Source organism: Lutra lutra, chromosome 5 (genome assembly GCF_902655055.1).
Source record: "Lutra lutra chromosome 5, mLutLut1.2, whole genome shotgun sequence".
NCBI lineage: Eukaryota > Metazoa > Chordata > Mammalia > Carnivora > Mustelidae > Lutra > Lutra lutra.
In genome coordinates, this window is record NC_062282.1 from 156,330,472 (window position 1) to 156,354,098 (window position 23,627).

The 23,627-nt window shown below is 36.7% G+C and overlaps 1 protein-coding gene across 1 annotated transcript in view; it reads right to left on the reverse strand.

Moving 5' to 3' along the window:
* The window catches only part of GCSAML (germinal center associated signaling and motility like), a 59,592-nt gene extending 36,881 nt beyond the window's left edge, over positions 1 to 22,711 (reverse strand). The window contains exons 1-2 of the mRNA XM_047731770.1: positions 22,592 to 22,711; positions 7,907 to 7,966 (exon numbers count right to left, since the gene is read on the reverse strand). Coding sequence (XP_047587726.1) covers positions 7,907 to 7,966; positions 22,592 to 22,620 — 89 coding nt within the window. The 5' untranslated portion in view covers positions 22,621 to 22,711. The remainder of the gene's footprint in view (positions 1 to 7,906; positions 7,967 to 22,591) is intronic.
* Positions 22,712 to 23,627: the final 916 nt, after the last annotated feature.

The window sequence follows — 23,627 nt, forward strand, 5'->3', positions numbered from 1 at the left end:
TATTTATTTGACTGGGAGAGAGAGAGTGTACTCACAACCGGGGGGAGCTACAGAGGGGGAAGGAGAAGCAGGCTCCCCATTGACCTGGAAGCCCTACATGGGGCTTGATCCCAGGACCCTGGGATCATGACCTGAGCCAAAGGCAGACACTTAACTGACTAAGGCACCCCTAAAATTTGGAACAATTTAATGGAGAATATTGAAAGTCAATTTATTTTTCTGCTGCCCTTGATGAGGGTGTCTATATCTTTAAAGGTAAATGAGAAAATTCCAAAAATTTTGAACACAAATTTACAGTGACCAATATTATTAAGTGTAGGCTGGCGATGAGAGAAATAGAGATTATCTCTACAAGAACACAATTCTACACCACAACAGCGAGTAAGTGGTTAAGAGAAGTTGGAGTAGTCAACATGTCAGCTTTTATTTCCACATCCCAGAACCCCAAACTTGAGCAGAAAGATAGACAAAGAATCTTCTAATGGCCTGCACACATCAAAGATGGCAATATACATGGAAAAGAAATGTTCCCACTGCAGAAGGAAGACAGTATTCAGTGAGGAGGCAGTCTGAGACAACACACCAAAAGCAAAACCTGAATCTTAACTTATATTCTTCTCCGTATCTTCCCCAAACAAATATACAAAGGTATGAACACACCACTTTATCTCATCTACTTCCAGTCAAAGTACTAAGCACAAAGTTGTAAACAAGAACTAGATTAAAAAATAATAATATACAAAACAGAAAAATGTATTAAAGTTATATAGATGCAATCATCTGTTAATAGTTATTGTTAAAACTAATAATAAATGGAGAAAGAAAGTGGCTATCATTAGGCAGGAAAACAATGGAAAGGAATGATTTAATCTTCAGTGATTAAAACAACATTAAAAGCATCCAATCAATTCTTTCTTTCTTTCTTTCTTTCTTTCTTTCTTTCTTTCTTTCTTTCTTTCTTTCTTTTCTTGGTTAGTTTAGAAGTAGAATTTAGTGATTCATCCGTTTCATAAAACACCCAGTGCTCATTAATTCAAGTGGCTGCCTTAGTGCCCATCACCCAATCACCCCATCTCCCCACCATCTCCCCTCCAGCAGCCCTCAATTTGTTCCCTATAGTTAAGAGTCTTATGGTTTGTTTCCCTATTTTTATCTTGTTTTATTTTTACTTTCCTTCATGTATATCCTTCTATTTTGTTTCTTTTAAATTCCACATATGAGTGAAATCAAATAGTATTTGTCTTTCTCTAACAGACTTATTCACTTAGCATAATAACCTCTAGTTCCCTCCATGTCATTGCAAAGGGCATTTCTAAAAAGCTGGAAGCATGTAATACATGCTGGAAGTGAGCACTAAGTGATAGAAAATCAGAATGTAGTATGGTTAGAGAAAGAATAATAAAATGGAAAGAAATCATCATACACAAAGTTGTTAATCTTGGAGATGAGAACTGCATAAATGAAACAAAAGTATTGAAAGGTGTAATAAGATATCTGAAATAAAGACTTCTTTTTTTTAAGATTTTTTTTAAATTTATTTGACAGATTACAAGTAGGCAGAGAGGCAGACAGAGAGAGAGAGGAGGAGGAGGCAGGCTCCCTGCTGAGCAGAGAGCCCAAATGTGGGACTCGATCCCAGAACCCTGGGATCATGACCTGAGCCGAAGGCAGAGGCTGTAACCACTGAGCCACCCAGGTGCCCCTGAAATAAAGACTTCAATCTGAAAATGTGTTTTATGGGGGAAAAACCCTACAAATCACATGGAACCTTGAGATATGTAATAGCTTCTGAACTTCAAGAATAAATAATAAATTCTAAAACATCCATGAAGAAAACACTTACTGTGAAACTAATTCATCAATGAGCTGAACTTAAGGTAGCCCAGACTTCCCATCTGAAGCCAAGTCCACAAAGTGGTGAGGAAAATAGGATGACAACAAGAATTCTATGACTCACCAAGAAGTGAAAATGTACTGTCAAGGACATTAGTACCAGGGATTATAAAACCTATGAGTTCTTTATGGAAAAGAACAAATCAGAAGATGACTGTAAACTTCATTTGAATATTAGAATGCAAAGTCGTGTTACAAAGAAGTTGGTGCATGATGAATCTAACTTGCTCAGCCAGCTCTGTCTTTGGTGATCTGGTCATAAAATCCAAATCTCTCTAAATCCATGCTCTGGATTATCACTATCTACTACTGACTGCCTGTCTTAAACACAGTGAGATAGTTTTGGGAATTGTGGCTAGCTGTAACTTGCAGACTTGAAATATCCCTGGATTGATTCTTTCTTTCTTTCTTTCTTTCTTTCTTTCTTTCTTTCTTTCTTTTTTTCTTTATTTCCTTCTTTTCTTTATTTTTCTTGCTTGCTTTCTTGTTTTCTTTCCCTGTTGTTGTTGTTATTTACTGACATATGTTATGGATTTAAGGGTGTATTCCCCCCAGATTAATGCCTAGTATCTTGGAATGTGACTATTTTTGGAGACAGGGTCTTTACAGAGGGAATTAAATTAAAATGAGGCTGTTGAGGTGAGCCCTCATCTAATTTGAGTGTTGCCCTTATAAGATGAAATTTGGACACAAACAGGCATAGAGTAAGATGCAGAGAGAAGACAGGCATATAAACTTATGTGAGAGAACTCATAAGAGACCCACTCTGCCAGCACTTTGATCTTGGACTTAGATCCTCCAGAATTGAAAGAAAATAAATTTCTGTTAAATCTTCCAGTCTGTGGTACTTTGTTATGGCAATTGAAGGAAACCAATGCAGCCTTATATGTAAAAACTAATTCAGACAATATTATGTTATTATGTTAATCACCCTTATTCTCTTTGCTTCCTGAAGGGGAGTTGTCTGCCATTCTCCCACCTATCTTGACCCTTCCACCACATTGGTCTTCATACACATTAGAAGATAAAGACTAACAAATTTCCCTCCTCTCATTTCAGAACAAAGATGGACAGGAGATGACATGATAAAGACAAAACCACAAATGCCTGCAACTCTTATGAAATGTTATTTACTGAAATATTTAGAATCAATATGAAGCAAAGAAAAAAATGAACATTAACTCAAATGAAATAGTAGATTAATTTCTCTCAGACAGTAACAAAAAATAAGAAAAATAAGGACATAGAATATCTAAAACACATAATTAATCAGGCTTCCCTAATAGATAAATTTCAAATTATGATCCTTAAAAAATTATCATGGAATTTCCAAAGTCTATGGAACATAATAGACAAATTGCTAGCTTACACTTATTAAATTCTGGTTGCATCCAAGGATGTGCTAAGGTTTGATTGTTAATTTTTAAAATGTTTCCTTTACAACCACAATCTAAAGTTGCAGTATTTTTAATTGTAAAACTATTCTCCATAAGAAGAAACAACAATTTAAAGACTATAAGTAACTTATTTCAAAGTTGATGCACAATATATGAAAAAAAAACACTTCAATAAAATTTACAAGCAGAAATAACATAGATACTGATACTGATAATAATGCAATAAAATCAGAATTTATTATAAAAAATATTTTTTAGGTGTTTGGAGTTAAAAACAGTTCAAATCCAAGCACACATAAAATACAAAGTAACAAAATATGGACAATAATACTATTTCCTTTAACAATACATGGGATAGAGACAGAATGGATTACTACTCACCTAGCAAAAAGAATGAAATATTGCCATTTGCAACAATGTTTCCAACTGCCACCCAGGAGGAAACTGTGCCATTTGGAGTTGTGCAGAACCCACAGAGCAGGAAAAACCTGCATGCTCCCATGAGGTCACCCCCAGTATGGGCGCCCCCCAGGACCACCAACCAGGGACCTGACTATCCTCCAGACACCCGCCCTCCACTCAGCCATTGGGGGAGCCTGCCTCAGCCCTGGCAGATCAGAGCTGTCATGTCCCTAGGCCTTAACCCTAACCCTAGGTTGGATTTTCTAGCTTCCATCCCCAGAGGCTTAGCCCCCAAGCCCTCCAGATTGGGGATCCCTGATTCACAACCCAGGACTCTGGTTGCCACCTAGGAGGAAAACGTGCCATTTGGCACTGTGCCGAACCCTCAGAGTGGGAGAAACCTGCATGCCTCCTGACTAGAACTGGAGAGTATTAAGGTAAGCAAAATAAGTCAGTCAGAGAAAGACAAATGCCATATGGCTTCACTCATATGTGGAATTTGAGAAACAAAATAGAGGAACATAGGGAAAAGGAGGGAAAAAGAATAAGATAAAAACAGAGAGGAAGACAAATTATAAGAGACTCTTAACTATCGGGAACAAACTGACGGTTGCTGGAGGGAAGGTGGGTGGGGGAAGGATTAATTGGGTGACAGGCATTATGGAGGGCACTTGAACTAATGCACACTGGGTGCTGTATGAAATTGATGAATCATTAAATTCTACCTCTGAAAGTAACAAAAAGAAAATAAAGACTTGGTTGTACTTATTGATGCTTTCAATGTTGTTTTAATCTCTAAAGATTTTATCATTCTTTTCCATTGTTTTCATTCTTTATGCTAGCCACTTCCTTTTTTTATTAAGTATTTTTAACAATAATTATTAAGAGATGATTACATCTATCTGACTTTAATAGATTTTTTCTGATTTTTGTATTATTATTTCTTTTAATCTAGTTCATGTTTACAACTTTGTGCTTGGTACTTGAATGGAAGTAGATGAGATAAAATTTTTAATGTTATAGAGTTACACTATAACCCAACAATTGCACTCCTAGGTATTTACCCCAAGGATGAAAACATAGTAATTTGAAGGGGCACATGCACCCCAATGTTTATAGCAGCAAGGCCCACAATAGCCAAAACATGGAAAGAGTCCAGATGTCCATTGACAGATGAATAAATGAAGAAGTAATATATAGTGGAACATTACTCAGCCATAAAAAGAATAAAATCTTATCATTTGCAACAATGTGTATGGAACAAGAATGTAGTATGCTAAGCAGAATAAATCAACTAGAGAAAGACAAATATGTCATAATTTCACTTATATGCAGAATTTAAGAAACAAAACAGATGAACATAGGGGAAGGGAAGGAAAAACAAAATAAGACAAAATCAGACAGAGAGAGAAACCATAAGAGACTCTTAACTATAAGAAACAAACTGAGGGTTGCTGGAGGAAGGTGAGTGGGGGTATGGGACATTAAGTGAGTGGCAGTAATGGACATTAAGGAGGGCACTAGATGTAATGAGCACTGGGTGTTATATGCGACTGATGAATCACTAAACTTTACCTTTGAAACTAATAATACACAATGTGTCAATTAAATTGAATTTAAATAAAAAAATTAAAAGAGAAACGCTATTGGAGAAAAAGTTATATTTTTACATGTCCCCATTTTTAAATAAGAAAAAACTGGAAACACAAAAATTAAGTTTCAATTTAAAGTAATTAGAATAGCAACAATGAAAAAAATCTAAGGACAGCAAAAATAAGAACATAATAAACATAAAAGCAATGATACTGTGACATCCTGGAAAAAAAAAAATCAGATCAGTGGTTGCTAGGGGTTGTCAGTGAGGGAAGGGTGAAAAAATATTCCATATCTTAATTGAGACAGTGGTCACATGACTGTATGTTTTTCTAAACCTATGAAATAATTTACCTAAAATGGATGAATTTTGCTGTGCTATATGTCTATAAACCTAAATTTTAAAAAACTAAATGACTTGAAAGAGCTCACACAATAACTTTGATAAATATGTTTAAAATCATGAATTAATTGATAATATTCCAGTGAAAATGAAATAACCAAAATTGACTCAGGAAAATGTAGCAAAAGTAACTTTATTCAAAGAACATGATCTGATCAAATTAGCCAAAATGAAACTGAATTTAATTCTAGCCCATGTATGTCTTACATAATATTATTGATTGCAATTGACTCAGGTAGTCAGAAGAGTTGAGTTTTTCCTCACCAAACTAACTGGTTAAAGATCTGTGAGTCCCATTCATAAAATTAGCAGCCACTGGGGGAAAACAGTATGGAGATTCTTCAAAAAGTTAAAAATAAATCTATCCTATGATCCAGCAATTTTCACCGCTAGGTATTTACCCAAAGGATACAAAAACATTAATTCAAATGGATAAATGGATCCTGGTTTATAGCAGCATTATCAACAATAGTCAAATTATGGAAAGAGCCCAAATATCCATCAGTTGATGAATGGAAAAGGAACTGGTATATATACACAATGGAATATTACTCAGCCATCAAATAGAATGAAATCTGGCCATTGCAATGTTGTGGATGGAACTACAGTCAGAGAAAAACGCATATCATTATGATTTCACTCATATGGAATTTAAGGAAGAAAACAGTGGTGCCTGGGTGGCTCAGTCAGTTAAGTCTCCAACTCTTGATTTCAGCTCAGGTCATGATCTCAGTGTTGTGAGATTGAGTCCTGGGTCAGGCTTTGTGCTGGGAGCCTGCTTCAAATTCTCTCTCTCTCTTTCCCCCTCTGCCCCTTCCCCACTGCTCATGCTTTCTCTGTCTAAAACAAATGAAATAAAATAAAAATTGTTTAAAAAGAAGCAAAAAAAAAAACAAGCAAAGGAGAAAAAATGAGAGGAACCAATATATAGCGATAAATATGGGCCTTCCCTTCAATCCCTCACCCTTTCACACTTAGAGAGGAATGACCATCTCAGATAAAAAAACAGTTCTTGAGATGCAATGATTAGGAAAGAGGTTGAGTGCAAATATGGAAATCCCACAGTCAGCAAGCAGGGCAGGGTTTATCTAAGCTGGGGTAAGATATCAGTGTCCAGATAGCTATTGTTTTTCCGCTCTTTTTTTTCTTTTTCTTTTTTTCCATTGAGTATCTTTTAAGGGTTGGGCAACAGATAGGCAAGTCAAGCTGTGGTCAGAACCTCAAAGACCACACAGTCTATAAAGGAAGATGGACTATAAAATGCTAAACTAGGGGCGCCTGGGTGGCTCAGTGGGTTAAAGCCTCTGCCTTCGGCTCAGGTCATGATCTCAGGGTCCTGGGATCGAGCCCCACATCGGGCTCTCTGCTCAGCAGGGAGCCTGCTTCCCTCTCTCTCTCTCTCCCTGCCTCTCTCTGTCAAATAAATAAATAAAATCTTTAAAAAAAATAAATAAAATAAAATGCTAAACTAATATAAAGTTACTAGATCATAGACATAGTGGGCAGTGAAGGAAATCCATGGGGTGTGAAAGCAATGTTTTCATATTGTGTACTCAGGGATATTTGCTGGTGGAGACTGTGAGAGTCAGAATTTCCAGGAAGAGATGCTATGAAGCACAAGCATGGAGAATAAATATCATGAGTGCTAAAAGAGCAGTGCGCACTAGGGCACTGAGTTCAGCCTGAGCTTAGTGGCTTCAAGAACATGAAATGACAGCAGAATTCCTGGAAGATGGTGAGTGAGGGTGGAGGGTGTGGAATAAAATCAGAGAAATATGCAAGGGTCAATCCTTTCAGGACTGTAGTCCCCAGGGAAGTTTGGATTTTTTTCTGAATGCACTGGAGAACAACTGAAAGGTCTCAAGGGAAAGACATGATGAGATTTATATTTTCCAAGGATTATGCTGTGAGGAATAAGTTGGAGGTGTGGCCATTGTACACAGCCAACCTAAAATAAGCATCCTTTATTTCACTTATAGGTTTGTACATGTATTTTACATAACCATGAAGCAATGAAACATGTGCACTAATAGCCTTTTTCTTTTATTTAGAACCTCCAACTAACCTTCTCCCAAGTCTTAGAGGTAATCACCAAAGAATTCTGTGATTGTACCTCTATGAGTTCTAAAATAAGATGCTAGCTCTTATGAGAGATTCTCAGTCCTTGTGAGACGGAGGTAAACTCAGAGAAAAATGCTATGATACACTGTGTGCTTACCATTTTCTTTCTACATCTTGGTTTACTTTCTTGAGCTTCTTTTGGTTGTTTCTCAGGTAACTGGATGGAAAAAGAAAAGAAAGTCTTATTTCCTTCACATATTTTTACCCCCTTTTCTTGTTCTCCTTACCATTAAAGCAAAGACTGCTTTTTCTTTTTGCCAAACTTCTCTGTCCTTCAGAGCTGACAGGCAGTCACAAATATAGAAGCAGTTCAGAAATTAACCATAGAGACCAGGCTCACAATGGTTTGGAATACCTATACTTTGACTTTTCCAGAAGAGGTGGGAGGGGTCAAGAATAGAGAAAGATCTTAACAACAAGAAGGTATGGCTTCTCCAGTGAGCCCAGAAGAGACCAGGAGCTCTCATGCATCCATCCCCATGGAATACTTGTCTCATCAACTTTGGACCTCTGAGCCAGAGCAAGATTGTCCCAACCCTGCTGTTTGACCATCCATGCACATATTGAACACTATAACCCACACCTACATTCAGAGAAGTTTGTTGTGCATATTGCTCTTGGTATTGTCCCAACAATTATTACCTTCCTTATAAGAATCAAGCAAGCACTGAGTGATGGAATTAAGGTTAGAGAAATAGGGGGCTTTCAAGATTATACAATAGTGAGCTACAGACCCAAGTGCATGATTGCATTAATCAAATTTGTCACTACACTGGTTATCCAAACAGTAATTTTTTGAGTGTTATTTTTCTTCTATTATTGCATTCCCAACATTTGTCTATTCTCCTGCTTCTATGTAGGACTGCATGCAAAATATCCTGACTATGAGCCTCACTTTTTCTCACCATCATTATTTGGAGAAGACATTTCCTCAGTGTTGGTGTTTACAAGTTCAAGAACACAGTTAGATATTGACATATTGGGCCAGGAAGGAAAGAAAATAATTTGCTAAATACAAATTAAATCAAATTTGAGGAGGAAGGGTCCTTTATGGAGATAAGTTCAGATGCAGAGATTTCTGGATAATATTCACAAATGATTAAATTTGGATGTAATGATTACTTCATAGCATAGATTTTAAATCGAGCAAAATTTAATTTCAGTGTCCCATGTGTTCTCTTCTGGTTCCCTAGCATCCACTTTTCTCAATATTCAATTTTTCTAAACTGGTCAATGAAAACAGAATATGCTAAAATAATTCTCCTTGAAGTTATTGATTCACTAACTTCCCCTTCAAATGGATGTTTGTATTTTAAAGTTAAAAGCAGGAACATATGGGGCACCTGGGTTGCTCAGTGGGTTAAGCCTCTGCTTTCAGCTCAGATCATGATCTCATGACCTGAGGGTCATCTCAGGGTCCTGGAATTGAGCCCCACATCCGGCTCTCTTCTCAGCAGGGAGCCTGATTCCCCACCCCCCTGCCTGCCTCTCTGCCTACTTGTGATCTCTCGCTCTCTGTTAAATAAATAAATAAAATCTTAAAAAAAAAAGCAGGAACACAAAATCCTTAACATTAGCAGGAACCTAATTGGAATTCCATGTCATTATTACTGAACATAAATGGACACTAAATTCTGCTGCACACAAAGTAATTTTTTTAATCAGGCAGAACTCAAATAATGTCAGGTCATAGGTGATGTACAAATATTTGTTGGCTGAATTAATGTATCATCTTATATTCTATCATTAAGAAAATAGACATTAAATGAATCTTAAAAATGTGTTTTGGCCAAGGTGTTGAGATCATGGGTGATTTTTCCAAACTTCCTGTTTTTTTTTGTTTTTTTTTTTAACTTCCTAAGTATTTGGAATTAACTTAAGACACTACAAATTCACAAAGGAAATCTAAATACCAAAAAATCAACGGTTTACATTCTATTTCTTTATCAAGTAATAAAACTGAAAATTAACAGTGAAATACCTAAAAATGCACATATGTCTAGACATTAAGTAATATAATAAGTAAACTTTATTTTAAAGAAAGGAACATGAAGCAAATATCCTAAAACACTAATAAAATGATAGTGAAAGCCACAGAAGATTATTTCCAAGATGTAGATAAAGGGAAATGTGAAGAAAATGAGTTGTTTTCATAAGAAAACACAAATGATTGGTAGTGACAAAGTAAGCAGATATCTCTGCTTGGGAAAAAAAAAAAAAGGAAACAAAGAAAGTTATGGGCAGCAATGAATGTGAGAACCAAATATTAGAAAAGAGTAATATTGGCAAGATGGGCAAAAATCTGGCAGGAACATTCAAGTAAAAAGAAAAAGGGAACAAATCTAACATCAAAACAAATTTCAGAGTAAGTATTACAAAGATAAGAAAAAAACAAACAAGTACCATGAAGAGTTATATAATAAACCTGATGACTTAAAATCTGACAAAAACAAAATGCAAAAGTTGTCACTTGAATATCATCCATACCTCAAAATATTCTAGCCAACATGTTCCCATATAAAGTCTTACCAAACTTCATTGACAAATATATCCTCTTATGAAAGGTGTTTCAGAAATAGAAAAACAGAAAACGATGTCAAATCCACTTAATGAGATTAGAAGACTCTTCAGTGCAAAATTAAATAAGTGGGAGAAAAGAATTACAGGTTCAATTTACTCATGAAAATAGACACAGTACTCCTCAATATGAATTAACTAATTCTAAAAGTTCAGTAAAAATAACACACACATAGCAACTGAGTGGGTTTTATCCCCGAAATTAAAAGATAGCTCATCAACAACAACAACAAAAAACCCATTGCCATGATTTGCCACCTTAGAGGTCTAAGAGAAAAATTATAAGGTTATCTTAATAGTTTCCAAAAAAATGTATTTGAGGATATCTAGTCCCATTAAAAATAAAAATTAAACAGTGAAACTTATTATAAGATGAGATTTCCTTATTGTGATAAGATCAATATACCAAAAACATACAGCAAACTTAATGGAACAATTCAGAAAAAAAAAAAAATCTAAGATTATTTACAAGGACACCCAAAAATATTGATAGCTTAAACATAATAATGACATAAGACAAGAAAAAAGGTAATAGTTGTAAGATGAAAAAGGAGAGAAAATTTTTTATAGAAAATATATTAACTATGTAGAAAGTCCAATAAAATTAACAAAGTATTAAAAGAAATGAGGTCAACAAGGGTGGTAGATGCACAATAATATTACAAAATTTAGTAACATTTCAACAACAGCAGTAAAACACTTCATAGACGGACTGATGTAAGTGACTTCTAGGAATCAACCTAACAATGCAAGACAAAAATTATCACCCTACGAAAATACATGGGGGGAGACTTGAATAAATGCCATTAAATAATTGTTTTTGTTGAATAATGTATTTGCGTATTTATAGCATTTTTCCCTCAAAATAATCTGTCTAGTCGATGTAATCCCAATCAAATGTTAAGCTTGTACTTTTGATAAAATCAACAAATTCAGTTTTAAATAAATGTGGGAAGGTAAAGTCCTCAAAGAGCTAAATTAGTTTTGAATCAAAGAACAAAGAAGCATGTTCTGGAAACTGTTAACAGGCAATGTCAATGTCCATTCCACGCTCTTTCTGGTCAGAGAGGAAAGCAACAGCTAGCTAATTTTCTCCGACTCACTTGCAGCCAATATTCAGGCTGCAAATTAGGTGCTGTCTAAAGTACCCCGAGGACTTTTGTGGCTTTTCCTCTGACAATCAGGCTCAGAGGTGGGAAGTTTTTCTGCATCAGCATTCTGTTGTCCATTCTCCAAGCTTGCAGACATTGCTGGTGGTGAATTCTTGAATGTGGAGTCACTCAAAAAGCCTCCCAGGCAGCAGTAGCTTCCTAGATCAATTCTGTAGGTTGAGGATATCTTTACAAGAGTCCAGCCTCAAACCCTCACCTTCAACCATCCCAGCGATTTTGTAACCACCTAATTCTTTATATTGAAACCATCTTACTTTAAAAAAAAAAAAAATTCTGCCATTGTTTATATCTCCTGTGCCAAGCCTCTGTGATATCATAGAGGATGACAACACACCAGATACCAAATGATGTACAAAGTCATAATAATAAAAACAGTATGCTGCTAGTAAAGACAAGAAACAGGTCAATATAAAGAAACTGAGTACAAAGAAACAGATCTATTTGCATATATCTATATGTAAAAACTTGATATATAATAAAGAAGTAACCATAAATCAATGGGAAAAGAGTGAATTTTTAATTGATGAAGTTGTAAAGTCTGACACACTATTTGGAGAGCAGGGAAAAAAAGGAAAACCCCTACTTCATGCTATATTCAATGAATATGGGGGATAAAAATCTAACTAAGAAAGTCAGAAAAAAATTTAGAGAAATATCTTTGTCACATAACAGTAGAAGAAAATATAGGAGCCTTCACAAGATGATGGAGACCCAAAAAACTGACCACAGCAGAAAATTTTCATACCTTTTAGACAAAGAAACAATAAATTTGTGAAGAATGGACAAGGCAGAGCGGTTTGCACTAGCCGTGGTAAATGCTGAATTAACAAGTTTCATTTATACAGCCCTCTCAACCCTAAATTACCTATCTCTGGTAATGAGGATGTCTCCTCTCCTCCTGGTACAGGAAGAACCCCCTTTATGTGGGAGATTTATTATCTGTTTTCAGGGAGAGGGATGAGAGGCTAGGGAGATCAGAGTGACCTTTCTGCTTCTGCCATTTTCTCAAACTCCTTTGGTGTAAGATATTCAGTACAACAAGGCACCATATTTTGGGGTAGTGGATCCTGAAATCCATCAATGGATATATGGAGAGAAGAATTTATGCATTCTACATGTGTAAGGGCCTGCCCCTCCCAGAGGAACTTACTTGTAAACCCCGGATATAGGGGTGGGCCAGGCCGAATGGAGCCATCCAATCAGTGGGGCATGCATATATTTACTGAGGTGAGTTGAAATCCCATTGGCCACCTGTGTGTGGGCAGAGCTCAACCACCTCTATAAAGGTTAGTCTGTGAGGCTGGGCTGGGGAGGAGTAGTAGGAGTAGTAGGAGTATAGGAGGAGTTAGAGCCTTTAGTTGGGAGAGCCCTTAGGATAGCGGTCAGGATAGCCACTGTAGTGATAGTTGTTGGGAACCCCGCCGCCCCTATTGCCAGGGAGCAGCCTCGCCACCACTGAGCCATGGCCCCGCCATGAATGGCCTCGCCGCCATGAGCGGCCTTGCCGCCCCAAGCCACGAGCGGGCCTCACCGCCCCAAGCTGCAGCCCCGCCATGAGGGGCCTCGCTGCCCCGAGGCATCCCCCGGCTGGGAGTGGCCTCGCCAGAGTGGCATCATTCCTGGCAGCCTCATCGGCGTGTGGCCTTGTTGTCCAGTGGCCTCGTCCAGAGCGGCCTCATCCAGAGAGGCCTCATCTTAGGAGCGGCTTCGTTGGTAGTGGCCTCGTCTGGAGCGGTGGCCTCCTCTGGGGAGCGGCCTTGTCAGAGTGGCATCATGGGGAGCAGAGTCTGTGTCATTGGGTTGTCATCCTCGTTGTCATTGTCGCTTTTGTCATCACCTCTTTGTCATCGGGAGCAGCCTCGTCCAGAGTGGCCTCTTCTTGGGAGCAGCCCCATCTGGGGAGCAGCCTCATTCCAGGGAGCAGCCCTGTCCCGGGAGCGACCTCATCAGCAGTGGCCTTGTCTGGAGCAGCCTCGTCCTAGGAGCAGCCTCATCCAGAGTGGCCTCATCTGTGGAGCGGCCTCATCCAGAGCGGTCTCATCCGGAGTGGACTTCTTGGGAGCAGCCTTGTCGGGGTCATCATCGTCCTCTCTTCATAAGAGATGGCCCCTACCAGCCAGTTTCATTTTTGATGCATGGTGTGAAATAAAGCTTTGTTTGATTTTTTGCTTTGTGTCAGTCTTGTTCCTTTGATCACAGACCCTAACACATGTAATGTGTATACAAGCTATAGGTTTCTGGAAGAAGGAACACTTCCCATTATTCATTTAGTGTTGAATCCCACAGATGAGCAGGAGTTAGAATGCTGCATTACATCCCATCAATCCCCTTTGAGAACAACTAGAAGGTCCTGGGTACAGCATGGGCTCACTTTTAACATGGAAAGGAGTCCTATAGAAGACCTCCTTTAGTAAATAGAGAAGGCCAGTGAGCTTTGGAGTCTTGCTTGGTTCATGTCTAGTGATTTAAATTACCTTTTCTTACTGTGAAACCACAATCTTTTAACCTAAATTTCAAAACTTGTAAAAATTGGAATAACAATGTCTCCTTTATAGTATCATTAGGAGGATTAAAGCCAACTACATAACATGCTTGGCACCCTTAAATAGATTCATAAATGTCATTTCTCTTCCCCAGTAATTCCACTGGACTGGAATGACTAAGAATAAAATCTAGAGAGTCTTTGGTACAAGTCTTGTGGCTCTTTTGTTGCTTGGCTGACCCCACAGGGGTACTAGGTTAAGTACTATGGTTAGGTCTGGAGACAGTGAAATGTTTTATCATAGTAAAGGAAAGTGACTTGTGATGTAGAGTGATTGTCTATTTCTTTTCAGTTCTGTTTCCTCCATCTGGTATACTTGTTGAGGATCTGATGGCCAAGGAGGAAACTGGGAATTTCCCAACTCAGTATCACCTCACATAAAACCCATTCCTGCTTTCCCTGCTTCTGTGTCTCCTCTATCTCCATATAAGTGCAGTATATTACAAGATTCTCTAACAATGGAGAGCTCTCTGGGAGATAACAGGAGTAACTTTAAATTTCATTTGGGGAAATAATCTTAACCTTCTCTTATAGCACATCTGTGATCCAAATGACAAACATCAAGATGAATCATTGGAAATGTGTTTACTTTTACTGAACCTTTTTTTTTAATTAACATATAATGTATTATTTGTTTCGGGGTACAGATCTGTGAATCATCAGTCTTACATAATTCACAGCACTCACCATAGCACATATCTTCCCCAGTGTCCATCATCCAGCCACCCTATTCCTGTGCCCACCCATCCCCCAGCAGCCCTCAGTTTGTTTCCTGAGGTTAAGAGTCTCTTATGGCTTGTCTCCCTCCCCAGTCCCAACTTGTTTCATTTTCCCCTCCCTTCCCCCCATGACCCCCCACCTTCCTCTCAAATTCCTCATATCAGAGAGATCATATGGTAATTGTCATTCTCTAATTGACTTATTTTGCTTAGCATGATACCCTCTAGTTCCACCCATGTCATTGCAAATAGCAAGATTTCATTTCTTTTGATGGCTACATAGTATTCCATTATAGATGTGTGTGTGTGTGTGTGTGTGTGTGTGTGTGTGTGTGTGTGTATACTACATCTTCTTTATCCATTCATCTGTTGATGGACATCTAGTTTCTTTCCATAGTTTGGCTATTGTTGAACTTTTTTTTTTTCATTTTGGTTGTTCCTGCCACATCTCAGCTTTTTACAATCTATTGCTTATTATATTTTAAGTTTCTTAACTTGTCCATTTTTGTCTGCCATTCCATCTAATGCACAGAGAACAGATATTTCTCTCTAAAATATGAGCCACGTTACATCTTTCTCCAATTCACAAATATCCACTGAATCACAAGTTCCTTTGGGCCTTTGAAGACTACATCATCAACCAAACCTCATTTCCATCTGCTTTTTTCCTATTGGCTCTATTCTTGAATAATATGCTTGGAGCCACCAGATATTTCAAACTCTTATACATTTTCACATATTGTTCCTTCAGTTTGGAAAGTCTTTTCTGAATTTTATTGGTTTGTTAAACATTTGCAGCACAATCCATACAGCAATTCCTCAAACATGACCTTCCTTTAAGCTATTCTGGATCAGAATTGCACTCATTTATTTCCTTTTGTTTCTATACCACATTCTTTACACTTCTACCTAAAATACATTAACTTCCTTTTTTTTTTTTTTTTTTTTTTTGCCCTTCAAAAATTGTATTTGTTTATTTGAGAGAAGAGAATAGAGAAAGCATGGCAAAAGGCAGAGGGAAAGGAAGAGGAAGAGGGAAAGAATCCCAAGCAGAATCTGTGCTGAGCATGGAGCCCAACCCTGGACTCAATCTTGGGACCCTAATATCAGGACCTGAGCCAAAGAAACCAAGAGTTGGATGCTTACCTGACTAAGCAAACCAGGCATCCTGTGCCTTGCTCTTTAATCTTACTACATCTTTCAAAGAACAGAAGTTTCAAATTTTGCTTGTCTCAATTATCTATTTTTTTATGGGTGACGAGCATTAACACATTAACTTCTGCTCTATTTGAAAAAGAGGCTATTGTGGTACAGTGGCAATGACACATGACCTGACATCAGAAATTTTACCCCCATACTCAGTTTATAGTATATCACATATTATGTTAAGTCATCATGCCATAAACCCTGAAAAAAAGGGAAGACAGAAATTACACTGTAACTTCATCACTTAATAGAAAAAAGACCTTGATAAGTTTTTATCTTCTCTTAACTATGTAATTTTTCTTAAGCTACAGCACAGTGATTAAGTGCAGGGTCTCTTAAATGGGCTTATTATTATTATTATTATTATTATTTTAAATCAACATTCACTGAAGTCTATTCTAAGTTTAATTTTTTCCTTAATGCAAAGAGTGCTCATATGGACTTTCCAAAATTATTGATTAAAGCCTTTTCCATAAAAATGCATGCTTGAATTCAACTCTTTTTTTAAAAAGATTTTATTTATTTATTTATTTGACAGAGATCACAAGTAGGCAGAGAGGCTGACAGAGAGAGAGGAAGGGAGGAAGGGTCCCCGCTGTGAAAAATCCTGATGCGGGTCTCGATCCCCAGACTCAGAGATCCCTGGAACCTGGGATCATGACCTGAGCCAAAGGCAGAGGCTTTAACCCATTGAGCCACGCAGGTGCCCCTGAAACCAACTCTTTAAGCAAAATTATGTTGTTTCCCCTCCATCTCCAAGGAAGACATACAGATAGATGGCCAACAGGTACATGAAAACATACTCAACATTAATAATTACAAGGGAAATGCAGATTCAAACCACAATGAGTTATTATTTTAAACATTTTAGGAGGGCTTCCATCCAAAAATTTAAAAAAAAATTAAAAGAATGGGTGTTGAATGGGCAATGGTATGAAGGAATTAAAATTCTTGTGCACTGTTGGTAGAAAGGCAAATGGTACAGGTACTATGGAAAATGCCATGAAGCCTCCTCAAAAATTAAAAATAGAATAACCATATGAACTAGCAATCCTGCTCCTGAGTATATATCCAAAGCATCAAGATCAAGATCTTAAAGACCTATCCACATGCCCATGTTCACTATAGCATTATTTACTAATAGCCAAGATGTAGAAACAAACCAAATGTCTTTCCAAAGATAAATGGATAAAGAAAATATTGCATAGACATACGTTGGAATGTTAGTCAACCATAAAAAAGAAGGAAATACTACCATTTGCAACTACATGAGTGAACCTTATGGATATTATGCTTAAATGAATTAATTCAATAACTGGAGAGCAAATACTGAATTACCTCACTTATATGTCAAATTGAATATAATCAAACTCTTAGAAGCAGAAAATGGAGTGGTATCTACCAGGGACTAGGGAGCTGTTGCCCAGTGTACACAAAGAATTTTATGTTGCATGAATACTTTCCAAAGATCTGTTACATAACATAGTACCTACAATTTAGAATACTGTGCACTTCAAAATAAGTTAAAAGGATAGATTTCATATTGAGTGTTCTTATCACACACACACACAGACACACACACACACAGACACACACACAGAGACACACGCAAACACAAGGAAATTGAAAATAATGGATATGTTTAGGACCTTGATTGTGGTGATTATGTCACAGGAGTTCACATATGTCTAAACTCAACAAATGTATACTTTAACTATGAGTAATTTTTTGTCTGCCAATTATATCTTAATAAAACTTAGAGGGAAAACAACAACAACAACAAAAACAAGATAACCAGCTGTAGGTTGTGGAGTTGCCAAGTAGTGAACCAACTCATTTCATTAACCTCATGTACTCTTGTCCTTTTTGTCCCACTACACTCCATGCTCAGACCCTTCTCAGGGTCTTTACACATGATCTTTTGTCTGGAAGCTAATCTCACAGATCTTTGCCTAACCTACTCACTTAATTATACACGTCTTTCCTCAGAAGTCAGGTATCCATAATATCACACCCTTCTTTCTGCTTTATTTTGTAGTGCTTATGACCAACTGAATTACATGATTTATAGAACTTTTTGCAACTCCTTCATCCTGCTAGAATAAGTTCCATGAGGTGGAATTTTTCCATCTTGTTCTCATTCATATCTACAGTGCATTGAGTGAGGTTCCATGAGAACCACATAATTCCTATGAGTGGTTCATTGAAATAAAATATATAGTTCAAGAACCTGAAAACAAGCTCAACTTCAGAGCACTATAAGTAGTTAAATAACAGCTAATACTGATTAATCACCTACCATATTCTTGCTAACATAAATATATTGTTTCATTTTAGCTTCACAAAATCAAGGATCTGGAAATATTCATATCCTTACTTAGGGCATGGGAATATGGAATCAGAGAAACCAAGAAATGTATCCAGTGCTACAGGAAAAGCAGGCTGAGACTTCCCAGGTGAGCTTTTAATGGAAACTATCCATTTCCCTTTTATCTAATTGTATGAGCTCCAAGCAATGCTGCTAACCTGCCTTCCAAAGTTCACCAATAGTTTACTCAAAGAAATAATCATCATTTGTTATTATCAATGCAAGTTGAATATTGTGTTCAGCCCTGTGAATTCTTTGAGTGTCACTGAATTTGACTGCTGTAAAGTGTGTGGAAAATGCTGGACACTGGAGGTTTCATTCACAGATACCCACAGTGAGATTTCCTGAGTCAATGTCCTCCTCTTTCCTCTTTGTGTCTGTATAGATTTTAAAATAGAACTGAAACTGATATCATACTGTATGTTAACTAATAAAATTTAATTTAAACAAATTAAATTGAAATAAATAAAATTTTATTTATTTATTTAAAATAAATAAAATATATTTTAAATAAATAAATAAAATATATTTTATTTATTTTAAATATATTTAAATAAAATATTTAATATTTTATTTAATTATATCATATTAATTATATAATTTTATATATTATTTATATATTATTAAAATATTTAAATAAAATTTAAATTTAAAACTTAAATAAAAACTTAGAAAACAAATAAAACCAAAACGCATCAAATGGACTTTTCCAGAAAATCAGGCCTAGAATTCTAAGCAAAGAGCAATGGCTAAAGAGCAGAATGAGAAGAGGGTCTTTGCAAGTGAAAATGTGACCAAACCAAAACATTTCCATCTCTCTGAGTCTATATGGCTTCACTACAGCATGGTTAAATTGAAGCAACATCCTCTTACTGCTTTAATATTTATAAAGTAAAAGTCCATGACTGTTTCCAAAGACTGTCATCTCTATCAGAATATGGTAGCAGATGTATGTCAGAAAACTTAATCAATTCAAAAAGGGATATAATTAAAAATGGAAAGTTCCTTTAAGTCTCAGTACTACAAAGCAGATCATTTTGACCTCTACTTCCTCAAATAAGAATTACATATGCTTCTTTGTAATAGCAAAAAACCATTTATAGAGAACTTTATTTCCATAGAGCATAAGCACAAGTTTCAAGGATGCTCAAGTTTTAAAGGTACTGTCATTGTAATTGAAGGATCAATAATCTAAAAGACTTGTATATAAGTAATCATGACACTAGGTAGAATGTGGCTAGTGTCATAAATGCATATAAACCATTTATAACTCATAAAAATGTGAAAGAATAATTTCTGGCAAAGATCAGGAAGATGTCACATTAGGCCAGGGCATTGCAGAATGAATATTTTGACAAGTAAAAATGGTTGGAAAAGTACTCAGGAGTAAGAGTTTTGATAGCCAGTGCACACAGACTTGAAATCAAAAGATGAATCAGTGGTCAATTTGATAAGGGTATAAAGTCCATACAACATATTTACGGTAGAAAGGGCAGAAAAATATATTTAACCAAATTAATTTTACTTTATTTAAATCCCTACTTTGCGTTAAGTTCTAGGGAGACATCGGGACTGCAAAAATATATTCAAGACAACAGTTATCCTTGAGAGAATCTTTACTAAACTGAAATAATTGATCAGAGGCTCATTGCTAAGCCATGCAGTGAAGGCAATGCCCCAAGTGAAAAGAGAACAAGATGGAGGGAGTTATTGTTATTATTATTATTATATTTTATTTCATTTGTCAGGGAGTTATTAAAACAGAATGTATAAGACCTTAAATTCCAAAATAAGTGGTCTACACTTTACATGTTAAGTAGTGGGAAATGGATGTATCCTGAAACACAGGAGTAATGTGAATAGAGCTCTGTCATGAGCAGATGAATCTAGTTGTGTTAAAGAACATAAATGAATAGCCAAAAGGTATACCAAAAGGTGTTCAACATCACTAATCATCAGGGAAATGCACATCAAAACCACAATGAAATATCACCTGGTGCCTGTCAGATGGCTATCATCAAGAAGAGAAGTGGTATGAAGTGTTGGCAAATATGTAAAGGAAAAGGAAACCTTTTACTATTGGTAGAAATATAAATTGATCTAGCCACCATGGAAAACAATTTTTAAATTAAAAATGGAACTACCATATGATCCAACAATCCCACTTCTGGGTATACAGCCAAAGGAAATGAATACAAGATATCAAAGAGATATCTGCACTACCATGTTTATTGCAAAATTACTCACAATAGCCAAGATATTGAAACAATCTAAGGGTCTGTCAATGGGTGAATGAATAAAGAAGATGTTGCAAATAGATGATAGATAGAGCAGATAGATGTTAGATTGATAGATAGATAATAGAAAGATAGATACAGATGATGGATAGAATATGTCCATATATACTATTCAGCCACAAGAAAAAAGAAATCCTGCCATTTATGACAACATGGCATGGCATGGACTTGAGGGCATTATGCTAAGTGAAACAAGTCAGACAGAGAAAGACAAATATCACTTCTATTGTGGAATTTTAAAAAGGTGAACTCTTAGGAACAGAGAGTAGAATGGTGGTTATCAGGGCTGGAGGTGGATAAATTAGGGAGATATTGTTTAAGGGTACAAACTTGCAACTACTAGATAGATAAGTCTTGGAGATCTAATGCACAAAATAGTGATTATAATCAACAACATTGTATTGTAAATTTCCAACTTGATGAGGAACTAGATCTTAATTATTCTAATCACAAAAAAGAAGTGATAATTTATGTAATGTGATAGATGTGTTTGGCTAATACTATGGTAGTAATCATATTGCAATATATGAATATACCAAATCAACAAGCTGTGCACTTTAAACATATACTGTTATATGTCAATTATATCTTGCTTTTAAAAATCTTGTCTTACTATATAACATAATATAATAAGATTGGAAGGAGTTAACGTAAGTAGGTGGAAAAGTGGGGTGCTATAAAAACAGTCCTTTAAGATTAAGCAAGCTGTAGTGAAATAAGTCAATCTGAGAAAGACAACTATCATATGATCTCCCTGATATGAGGAAGTGGAGATGCAACATGGGGGGGCTAAGGGGGTAGGAGAAGAATAAATGAAACAAGATAGGACTGGGAGGGAGACAAACCGTAAGTGGCTCTTAATCTCAGAAAACAAACTGAGGGCTGCTGGGGGGGGGGGGTTGGAAGAGGGGTGCGGGGTTATGGACATTGGGGAGGGTATGTGCTATGGTGAGTGCTGTGAAGTGTGTAAACCTGGCGATTCACAGACCTGTACCCCTGGGGATAAAAATACATTATATATTTATAAAAAAGAAATTAAGCAAGCTGTAAGCAAAATAATGTCTTGTTATCCATATCTATTCTACAACTTCAAAAGCATTCAAGGTGCACCTGGGTGGCTCAGTCAGTTAAGTGTCTTCCTTTGGCTCAGGTCATGATCTTCCTAGGATCAAGCCCTACATTGGACTTCCTGCTCAGGAGGGAGTCTGATTCTCCCTCTCTCTCTGCCTGCCACTTCTCCTGCTTGTGCACTCTCTCTCTCTCTTTCTCTTGTCAAATACATAAATAGATAAATACATAAAATATTTTTTAAAAAGTATTAGAAGGTGAAGAAGGCTAAAAATCACCAAGAGAAGGTACTAGTTAATTGAAAAGCATTTGAGTACATTATTTTGCATCCATAATTTTCAAGAACCTGTTTGTTCTCATCCAGACCCCATGAAGTTGAAGAATGGGAAGATAAACTGTATACCCAGATGAGGATAAAAAGGTATAGAAAAATTCAAGTGACTACAGACTAGGGTTTCTGGATAAAATGCAAAATGCAGTTAAATTTGAATTTCATTTAAACAGCAATTCTTTAGTATAATTATGACAGTGCAATAATGTTCCAATATTGCATAAGGCATATTCACACTTAAAAAAATTGTTTTTCTGAAATTAAAATCTAACTTGAAAACCTCTATTTTTATTTTCTAAAACTGGCAACCTACCATGGTTCCAAAGAAGGTAAAAGGGCTGAGTAAACTGAGGTGGTGATGGGACACTGTGTGTTCTTAAAAATGCTGTTCAAAGAGGTTCAAACCTCTTAAAGCATCACTGTGTCACTGTTCCAAATGCATACATCCAGTCTACCCCTCTCTGTTTTTCCAAAAAGGACCCTGGCCCAGCTTCAGACTCACCTGAATTCTCTCAGGAGATAATTCCCCATTCTTTCACTGTGACTCTGCTTTTCAGCTCCTGAGTTTCACTCCACTTTTGGCAATGATGGACACAATATGAGACAGGATGTTGCATCTGACCACGGGCTTGTGCTCCTACCAAACATGAGCTGCCAAGGGATGGGCATGGTAGAGAAGGCAGGAAACATTCTGAAGGGGAGGGGAAAAGAAAGGCACATGGGGAAAAAAAAGAGAGAGAGAGAGAAAGAATAAATCTAACACTCTGGGTTCACTTTGCTTTCAAGGAAACTCCAGGATTGGAAAATCAGAAGAGACAGGGACTTTCTGATTCTTCATAAATCTTTGATCTCCAGAATACCAATATTTTGTCCTTTCCCAAACACACAAAAAGAAATCTTCTTGTAGAGAACCTTAAAAAAAAAAGTTAGAAATAAAATGTTTTTCCCCAGGTTATAAACATTAAATCAAGTGTAAATGTCTCTCCTAAAATGTCTGATACTTCAAATAATAATAATAATAATAAAATGGGAAAGAAAGAGAAAAAGAGTATGACAATAGAAGAGTATTGATGTTATACAAGCTAGGTAAAGGACTAATTGTTCTTCCTGTTGTTGTTCCAAGGCTACCGTTGCAATGGGGAAGGAGATGGGGCCTGACAGACCCATCTCCACCATCTGGTCCCCCACTTCCTCCCTTACACTACCCACCAGAGCCACAGAGGGCAAGGTGGCCTCAGTGATAATTTCATGCAGGCGATTAGCTGACTGCTGACCCTGAGTTGTTGCTGTTAGGGGAATGAAACAGTTTATTCATATTGTCTCTCACCCAATGGAGTACAGAACAGATTAAAACTTCTTCACTTTTCATCCAACATGAAATTGATTTGCTGAAGTCAGAAATTATATGTTTATCTCTCCCATTGTTTGTTTTGTTCTGTTTTTAAACCAAATGGAGATACCAAGCCTGAGGAAGTTTGTTAGTGCTCAGGGGTTTCAAATGCTTTGCAGTCATTTCTGAAATCTGTATTACTATTTTA